Genomic DNA, 9,444 nt, shown 5'->3' with positions numbered 1-9,444 from the left:
GGCTGTGTCCGAAATCGCCCCCTATACCCTTAAATAGGGCACTATTTGAGGGAACAGCCATTTTTAGTGGTGTCCGAAACCATAGTGGACGTTCTCGAGTGCACTCAATCAATCCCACAATGCACTGCAAAAACGAGTGTACAACTGGTGCACGCTCAATGGCTAGAGAATGCCCACAATGCACCGTGAGAGTCACGCGCCGAATGAATTCCCGCATCTCGCCAGAAGATGGCGCCCGCAGCTGACTCATCCATTAATTTTAGCGTAATACAACACAGGTACAAATTCATTGTAAATTGATTATTAAATGGTTTAACTAGGGTTTATACATAATTTCCGTGACAGAGTTCAAGATAAATCCTTTAATCTTACTACTGGAGCTGCTAGTTTGCTAGTTTCAAATGATTAATAAACAGCAAGCACAAACTATGCAAAAGCAGCATTCCTTCTGGTGCACTCAGTGTCCGAATTCACTACTCGTTTTCATTCACTCCTTCTAGTGAACTGAATTAGTGACCTAATGTAGGGAATATTGAATGAGGGTACACTCTTAAAAATAAAGGTGCTTCACGATGCCATAGAAGAACCTTTTTGTCTAAATGGTTCCATAAAGAACCTTAAACATCTGAAGAACCTTTCTGTTTCACAAAAGGTTCTTTGGGGCTAAAAAAGGTTCTTCAGATTATAAAAAGGTAAGAAAGAGATGGTTCTTTAAAGAACCTTTGACTGAATAGTTCTTTGTGGAACCAAAAATGGTTCTTCTATGGCATCGCTTGAAGAACCTTTTGAAGCACCTTTATTTTTAAGAGTGGGGACGATTTTGGACACAGCCCTCTTCTGTGAGACGCGAGTGCAGCAGTCGTATTTGTCCATCTATACGCTATTTGCTTGGTTTCGGTTTTAACCTAATGAAAAAGCTACTATATTTCTCTAATATTTTGAATGAATAACGCAGCAGCTGCGCGTCTTGTGGGCTAGACTAACAAAACATTAAACTACAACGTCACTTGTATCATCATCACCGCATCTCGTGCTCCACTGATGACGCTCCCTGACGCACATCTAACATTGGATTGTACTATTTTCATTAAAATGCAAATGTTTATTTTAAATTTGTATTTGTATGAAATTTGTATGAAACTAATATTCATTCTTTACTCACAATCTCCTCATCACAGGCAGGCACAGCCATCATGTTCGTGTTTGTGTGTGCTGTCTGCATCACTAATAGCACGTGCCTATATCGTGCACTATATCGAACATTTTTTATATTGTTATCGAAGAAGGTGTACCGTCGATAAATATCAATACCGTTTTATCGCCCAGGCCTAGTGCGGAACATTCCCGGCAACAGAACACCATACTACAGGACTATCCCCAAAAAACAGGATGTCTGGTCACCCAAAACTATTAAAAATCAAAGTTCCAAAAGTGGGTTTCACAGTGTTGCCATAAAGAACCTTTCAGTTAACAGTGAAAATATTTTCTTTCTTAGTGTGAAGAACATTTTAATAATCTAAAGAACCATTTTCCACTATGAAGAACCTTTTGTGGAATAGAAAGGTTCCATGGATGTTAAACGTTCTTCATGGAACCATAGATGCCATGAGTGAATGTTAGATGGTTTGCTAACAGGATCCATTGGATTTTAATCAAACCTGAAAGTGTTTCTCTGTGTTCAGGTGGGGTGCAAGGCAGTGATGGTCTTCTTCCACTACTGTGTGATGTCAAACTACTTCTGGCTCTTCATCGAAGGTCTCTATCTCTTCACACTCCTGGTGGAAACCTTCTTTCCTGAGAGACGCTACTTCTACTGGTACACTATCATCGGCTGGGGTATGTCACAGTGATGCATCAAACAAAAATGGATTGTTTATGATTGATTATGTGTCACAGTCATAGATATGGATGGAGATGGAGTGCAGCGGTTGTGTATTAACAGGCCACTGGCTCTTTATGATGTGATTTGTTGTGCTGGCGTATGTAATGCATTCATATTGATGGTCTAAATGCATTGGAGAACAGCTTTGAGGTCTGACAAATTTCCTCTTTCTCTCGCGCTTTCAGGAACGCCCACCATTTGTGTGACCATATGGGCCGTTCTGCGCCTTCACTTTGATGATTCTGGGTACGTGTAATGCCGCATAAACAAAGATTGATACACCGTTTTTGTTGCTACGCAAATGCTGGCACTGAACGTCAGTGTCACTAGTCACAATAATGAAACTGTTTGGAAAGTAATACTAAAATATGAGCGTGATTTTAACAGTAAAAGACTGTAAAAATGCTACTGTAAAAACCTGGTACAAAACAGATATTAGTCCTTCAATAGGTTGGTATATTAACATTATGTTAGTTAATGCCAAAAGCCTGATGTATCAAAAATGAAACTCAACAAGAAATACATATGCAAACTTATTATATTTTGTCTAAAGTTTCAATAAACTGTTCCATTTAAAATTTTTGGACTATTATTTCATATGTCAGGCTTTACAGGTTTAGAAAAAAATTGAGTAAATTTCGAGTCAAGCACGTTGCATTATGTGACACAATTTTCCAGGCAGTGTGTGCTGTTGTATATTGCACAATTAGGCAAATGCAGTAGGGCATCTGGCACATACTGAATGCTATTTTCTTTCAAAAGCATGCAGTTTATCATCCTGAACTCTTAGCTGCTAAATCATGTGACCTAGCCGACCAATAGCAATAAAGCTTCTTACAGTAAATCAATTGTATTTCTGCAGTTGCTGGGACATGAATGATAATACTGCCCTCTGGTGGGTGATCAAGGGACCCGTTGTGGCATCAATCATGGTAAGCCAAAAAAATATCAGTTTTATGTTTTTAGCTAAAATGTGGATACATACAGCATCTAAATTAATTTATATATGTGAATGGAGCCATATTCCATACTATAATAACTGCATGCATTTCCTTTCAGATTAATTTTGTCCTCTTCATTGGAATCATCATAATCCTGGTGCAGAAGCTGCAGTCTCCAGACATTGGCGGGAACGAGTCCAGCATCTACCTGTGAGTATGTTAGTCTCAATCACCATGGAAACAGAGTGCTGTTGTAGCGTTGTGTCTGATTAGTCGATATGATGGATCACATGATGGTGGCTGAAATGAAATGAAAGTCTTGTTAGTATAGTTCCCATATAGTTCCCGTTTGGTTAGTTTTGGGAACCAAATAGAGTTTGTGTGTGTGTGCGTGTGTGTGTGTGTGTGTTCTGTCCTAAAGAGTGTTTGTTGTCTTTGTCGTGTTTAGCAGCTGTGCACAGAAATGCTTCCGTGAGCCCACACAGGCCGCCCAGCATTCGTGCAGGATGTCAGAGCTTTCTACCATCACGCTGTAAGTGTGTGTGTTTGTGTGAATGTGCTTGTGCTTGTGCATCTGCGTCTGCCAACAAATGTGCATTTTTCATTTTTAACTGTCCATTGAGAAAGAAAGGCTGTGTGAATATTCACTGCAGATAGTTTTTGTGGTCTTGTCTGTAGTTTTATTACATGCACACATTTGGTAGACATTTTTATCCAAAGCGATTTACAGTACTTTGCACTCATATTTAAATGTATTTCTATCAGTTGCATTCTCTGGGAATCGAACCCATGCCCCTGTTGTTGTTAGCACCAAATTCTACTGTTTTAACTATAGAACTTTCAAGTTTTACTTGCTGGAAAATCTAGCTTAAAGTTGCCTCTTTGTTTTGGAACTGGTGGTTCAAACTGGTCCAGTCTGGTTTAGGTGGCTGAGCAGTCGGTCTTGGTCTTGGTAGTAGTGGCTGATTGATACAGGTTTTCAAAAATTAAATTTTTTATTTCACCAAAACTTAACATAATGTTTATGTTAACATTTATTAACATAATATTTATTGGAATATTTTATAAAAATCTTTAAACTAATTTAAAAAAATGAAAACTGAATTTTAACTGTGTTATTCATCCACAAAATACATTTTTTGGAACCAGATTTTAACATTTTTTATGGAACCAGATTTTGGAACCAAAACAGGGTGAACTAACCCACATATTTCAACTATACCAAATTAATCATCCAAGTAGTTTTGGTTGTTAACCCAATATTTTTTTATATTTTTTTTATATACAGTGGGTACGGAAAGTATTCAGACCCTGAGCATCTCTGGAGAGACCTAAAAATGGCTGTCCACCAACGTTTACCATCCAACCTGACAGAACTGGAGAGGATCTGCAAGGAGGAATGGCAGAGGATCCCCAAATCCAGGTGTGAAAAACTTGTTGCATCTTTCCCAAAAAGACTCATGGCTGTATTAGATCAAAAGGGTGCTTCTACTAAATACTGAGCAAAGGGTCTGAATACTTAGGACCATGTGATATTTCAGTTTTTCTTTTTTAATAAATCTGCAAAAATGTCAACGATTCTGTGTTTTTCTGTCAATATGGGGTGCTGTGTGTACATTAATGAGGAAAAAAAATTAACTTAAATGATTTTAGCAAATGGCTGCAATATAACAAAGAGTGAAAAATTTAAGGGGGTCTGAATACTTTCCGTACCCACTGTATGTCTAAGTTTCAATAAATTGTTCCATAAAAAATATATATTTCTGACTATTATCTCATATCTTAGGCTAGACTTTAATTGCAGATTTTGTTATTTCAGTAATGCACAGCCAAACATTGTTGAAATCTCTTCTGAAAGTCTAGAGAAGAGACACATGAGATTATTGGGATCTTTTGGTCAGGAGAAACATCTGAGAAGGTCTCCATTTGCTCTTCTGCTGGCTAGGAAAAACAATAGATATATTAAAGAGACCTTCTTTCCTGTGGAGCAGGATTTGTTGTGGAGGGCTCTGATCTCCTGTGTATTACAGTAATTGTGTGTTGACATGTTGAGAGATTTAATCAGCCATCTGAAGGGCCGTGTGTGTGTGCTGTGTGTTGACAGGCGTCTGGCGCGCTCCACCCTGCTCCTCATCCCTCTGTTTGGAATCCACTACACTGTTTTCGCTTTCTCCCCGGAGGATTTCAGCAAGCGGGAGCGACTGGTCTTTGAGCTGGGCCTAGGCTCCTTCCAGGTACTGGGTGTCAGCTTTTATAGTTGCAACTTTAGTGCTGTATTTTAGAAACACCTCCGTGGACACTATTTCTCTGTTCCAAACCAGTGAGCTGCCAGAATTGGTATCATACAGCAGGTGCGATCCCAACGCAAGGGCTGTTCCAAACATTGGGCATCAATATTAAATGCTGCCTGAATATAAGCTTTTGTGGATTAGACGATTTCAGAATGCATTGCAAAAATGACAGATAGAATCAGTAAAAAATAAAATAAAATAAATAAATAAATACATTTTCATAATTCCCAATGTATGTATATAATGCCAAAAGAAAGAAAGAAAATCGTTTAGAGCATTTTAAAATAAATAAGCACCAGTTAAGCGGCGATACTTTTGAACTGTAAAGTACTTTAAAATGATATCCACTTGACCACACTCACTTTATCTCTCCACAGGGGTTTGTGGTGGCCGTGCTGTACTGCTTTCTGAATGGAGAGGTAAGAGCTTTTGGTTTGATATTCTCAAATGCATGCAGTCAGCTTTGATATTAATTTGATATATGTCTGGGTTTGCTCTGAAAACATTACGTTTCCCCAATAATTTATCCAATATTGCTATATAAAAAATTATTTAGTTACTGCCAAAACACTTTACCATGTCCTGACCAGGTGTGATGCGATTAAATAATAAACAATCAGTTTCTTCCATGTTAAAGAAATAATTCACATAAAAATAAAGCAATTTTTCACATTGCAACAAGACATATTTTGTGTTGCATTGCTCTAAGTAGCCCCGCCCACAATGAAATCTCATTGGTCCAAACATAAAACATCAAATGTGACCCTGGACCACAAAAGCAGTCTTAAGTCGCTGGGGGGTATATTTGTAGCAATAGCCAAAAATACATTGTATGGGTCAAAATTATTGATTTTTCTTTTATGCCAAAAATCATTAGAACATTAAGTAAAGATCATGTTCCGTGAAGATATTTTGTAAATTTCCTACTGTAAATATATCAAAACTTAATTTTTGATTAGTAATATGCATTGCTAAGAACTTGATTTGGACAACTTTAAAGGCGATTTTCTCAATATTTAGATTTTTTTTGCACCCTCAGATTCCAGATTTTCAAATAGTTGTATCTCGGCCAAATATTGTCCTATCCTAACAAACCATACATCAATGGAAAGCTTATTTATTCAGCTTTCAGCTGATGAATACATCTCAGTTTGGAAAAATTGACCCATATGACTGGTTTTGTGGTCCAACGTCACAAATATGATTCTGATTGGCTATTATTTTGTGCAATACTTTGCTTTCTGTGTCCACAGTCAAATGACTTGATGCTAGAAACGTGTCACGTCTGGCTAGGACATGGTGTAAAGCATGTGAGAGAGCGTGGACTGGTGGAGAACGCGTGCACCTTTACAGCTGAGTACATTAAAAAAATGACCTTTTCAAGTTTCTCCCTAAAGGTGCAGTCGGAGATAAAGAGGAAATGGAGGAGTTGGACGGTGAACAGGTACTTTGCTGTGGACCTGAAGCAGCAGCGTCATCCTTCGCTAGCGAGCAGTGGGGTGAACGGGGGGACGCAGCTGTCCATCCTCAGCAAGAGCAGCTCACAGATACGCATGTCCAGCCCTCTGGCCGAGACGGTCAACCTCAACCTGCCCACCTGAGCGCCTGATTGACCAGTCCGTCCATAAGCCCCGCCCTCCAACTCACCTTCTTCACCTGCAGTAGGGCCGACCAATCACAATTAGAGAAGAACTAGTGATTATTCGTGAAATCTCTGGATAGTATTTAAAGATTCCAAACAAGATCTAGAACGTATCACCCATTATCGGTTAGAAACTATTTGTCCAGGGAAATATTTATAGTGAGCTTAAAAGTTGCTATTCAGGTTAGGAACCATAACGCAACTTTTTGAAGGCTTTCTAATTAATCTAATGAGTAAACAACAATACAAGCATAAAAGAATGTTATTTTTAATCAATAATAATGCAGAACAGGGGCTGTATGATTCACACCGCAATGCCAAAATGAGATCACGGCGAAAATTAGAGTGAATTTTCATATCGCATTAATATGAGCCATAGAGAATGTGAACGGTTGGTGGTTAGAATGTAGTCAGAGAAACATCAATCTATTAATTTCTGTTAAACCAACTGCACATTGCTTTCTAGTTTAAGTGTAAATCAGTTATCAGAGAGAGACGGGTTACATTTTAGTGTTATGATAAAATATAATAACATAAAGTGCCAAAACATGAATATTTAAGTATTGTTTTATCTGCAAGCTACTGTGTTTATCAGAAGTACACTATAAAAGAAAATGCACAGACTTCGTGTTGCTCGTTTAAATGCTGTGTATTTGATTAAATGTTCTCCACCGAGAGATTGTAAAACATATTTTTTTACAATCAGCCGTAAGTACAGAGTATGTCAACAATATAAAGACTTATGAATGACTCATGAATTTAGATTATATGTAAATGTTGTTATGGGTTTGTGATTTAGCTTTTGGCCAGCGTTTTCTTATTGTCATGCGAATGATTTATAACTACACAGAGCCAATATCAGCAAATCAGGGATTGTCAAAAAACAGTTCTGTAAACAATTACCGGTCCAATGAAGCTATTCCACAGTTCCCTCTGATTTATTCTGAAGTGCCTGATGGTCACAAAAAAGCTTTGATGGATCTACTCTAAACAGCCAGTGCCATGCAGTATTGATTGAATTATTAGTCATTCAGTAGTGTAGATTGCTTTACAATCTCTACATAGTAGGGTTATATTCATTTATACACCGTATTAGAGTGCATATAGACATTTCCAGAGCTTTGAGATGCGCAAATCAATGCCATTATGTTACTATCAGGTGCATTATAAATGCTTTTAGAGCTGACATGTTCAACTGTGGGAGAAAAGAGACATTTGAGTGAGATGTTAAAGGGATATTTCACCCCAAAATGTTGATTCTGTCATCATGTCCCACCAAACCTGACTTTTTAAATGTTTGTACTCTTACAAAGAAAACATACAGTATGTCAAGCTCCAAATTGGCAAAAAGCATCATTTTAGTACCATAATCATATGAATGACTTTTATGCTGCTTTTTTTGTCCTTATTTAGAGCTGGACAACCTGTGATCACTATATTTTGTATGGTAACAAGGAACGTATAACATACAGGTTTGAAAGGACATGGGGATGAGTGAATGATGACAGATTTTAATTTATTTTTTGAGTGAATTTTTAATAGCCTACAGGTAACCCCCACCCCTTTACAAGAACAATATCTGATGTCAATCTATGAATCCAACCAAATTTACTGTATCATCACTGACTGACAATCATAATTAGTTATTATCACTCACATTTTAGTCTACATGTTTGATCGCGAGAATAACGTGCATCAGTGTACTAAGTGGCAGCAGTCTGTGCTAAAGGTGTTGTTTATTTCCAGTACAGTAGCCATTATTCTCTGCAGTGAGTGTTAATTCTCTGTATACGTTAAAGACGCACATGTGCCAGTAAATGATGGATGTACCAGCACTCTCTCTTTAGTCAACACTTGCGGTCATAAAGTACCAACGATGTATGTAAAACTTCTGTGATTATAAACGTGCCAATTTTGAAATGCAATATGCTTTTGTTGCAGCTCATAGTTGTCGGTGAATCACACTGCGGAGTTGAGGTGATTATTGAAATGTACAGTAAAGTGATGGTCGTCTCGATCGCGCAGATCTTTTCAAAATGTGGAAAATGTATACGTTTTTCCTTGGTTGTTATTTTAAAGCTGAAGTGTGTAATTTGCGTGCTTCTAATCATCAGCAAACGAAAATGCATAAATAATGACAGATTTCGAACGCTCCTCATCTCTCATTGGCCGGATAAATATAGCCCCGCCCCTCGCGAAATAAAGAACTTAGAGACAGATTGCGCTTTTCTTTAAAAAAAAATAGTATTTATGATGTAAAATACGTTCTGTACTTAATATGCAGAGACAACTATAAAGTCATTTGTAGCTGGATTTTTTTTCAAAAAGTGTAAACACTGTGGCTCTTTGGTGCTATAAAATGTTTGGCTTGAGCATCACGACCTTATCTCAACAAATAGCGTGAGTTTCGGGCGGGACGATTATGTTTTTTGGCCAATGGCAGACGAGGGGATAATTGATAAATGCCATAAATTCTCACCAGTGATGACAAAAGAAATTATATTTGTTTGAGCTTTCTCATTTCTCTTATCGTCATTAACCTGTAAATCATGATCTTGAAAATGCTCTCAGTGATAGTGAACTTGTCTGTAGAAATAAATTGTGAAATCCTAACGGAAAGCGTCAGAGGTTGCTTGGATCACGTGACCTTACAGCTTCATAGGTGTTTGTGTATATGAGGGGCCGAGC

The 9,444-nt window shown here is 37.8% G+C and overlaps 1 protein-coding gene across 4 annotated transcripts in view; it reads left to right on the top strand.

Moving 5' to 3' along the window:
• Positions 1-9,062, top strand: part of LOC107663529 (pituitary adenylate cyclase-activating polypeptide type I receptor-like) — a 35,525-nt gene extending 26,463 nt beyond the window's left edge. Inside the window, exons 7-14 of one of the 4 annotated variants that reach the window (XM_016453762.1) lie at positions 1,683-1,836; positions 2,068-2,128; positions 2,745-2,814; positions 2,942-3,033; positions 3,272-3,355; positions 4,928-5,057; positions 5,492-5,533; positions 6,512-9,062. In XM_016453762.1, coding sequence (XP_016309248.1) covers positions 1,683-1,836; positions 2,068-2,128; positions 2,745-2,814; positions 2,942-3,033; positions 3,272-3,355; positions 4,928-5,057; positions 5,492-5,533; positions 6,512-6,715 — 837 coding nt within the window. In that variant the 3' untranslated portion in view covers positions 6,716-9,062. Of the gene's footprint in view, positions 1-1,682; positions 1,837-2,067; positions 2,129-2,744; positions 2,815-2,941; positions 3,034-3,271; positions 3,356-4,927; positions 5,058-5,491; positions 5,534-6,498 lie in introns of all 4 variants that reach the window. The other 3 variants (XM_016453761.1, XM_016453764.1, XM_016453763.1) reach the window with 3 other exon arrangements.
• The last annotated feature ends 382 nt before the right edge of the window (positions 9,063-9,444 follow it).

This window comes from Sinocyclocheilus anshuiensis, unplaced genomic scaffold (genome assembly GCF_001515605.1).
Source record: "Sinocyclocheilus anshuiensis isolate Anshui unplaced genomic scaffold, SAMN03320099.WGS_v1.1 scaffold2181, whole genome shotgun sequence".
Lineage (NCBI taxonomy): Eukaryota > Metazoa > Chordata > Actinopteri > Cypriniformes > Cyprinidae > Sinocyclocheilus > Sinocyclocheilus anshuiensis.
The sequence above is the reverse complement of the archived record's forward strand: the minus strand, read 5'-3'. Positions and strand labels throughout refer to the sequence as shown.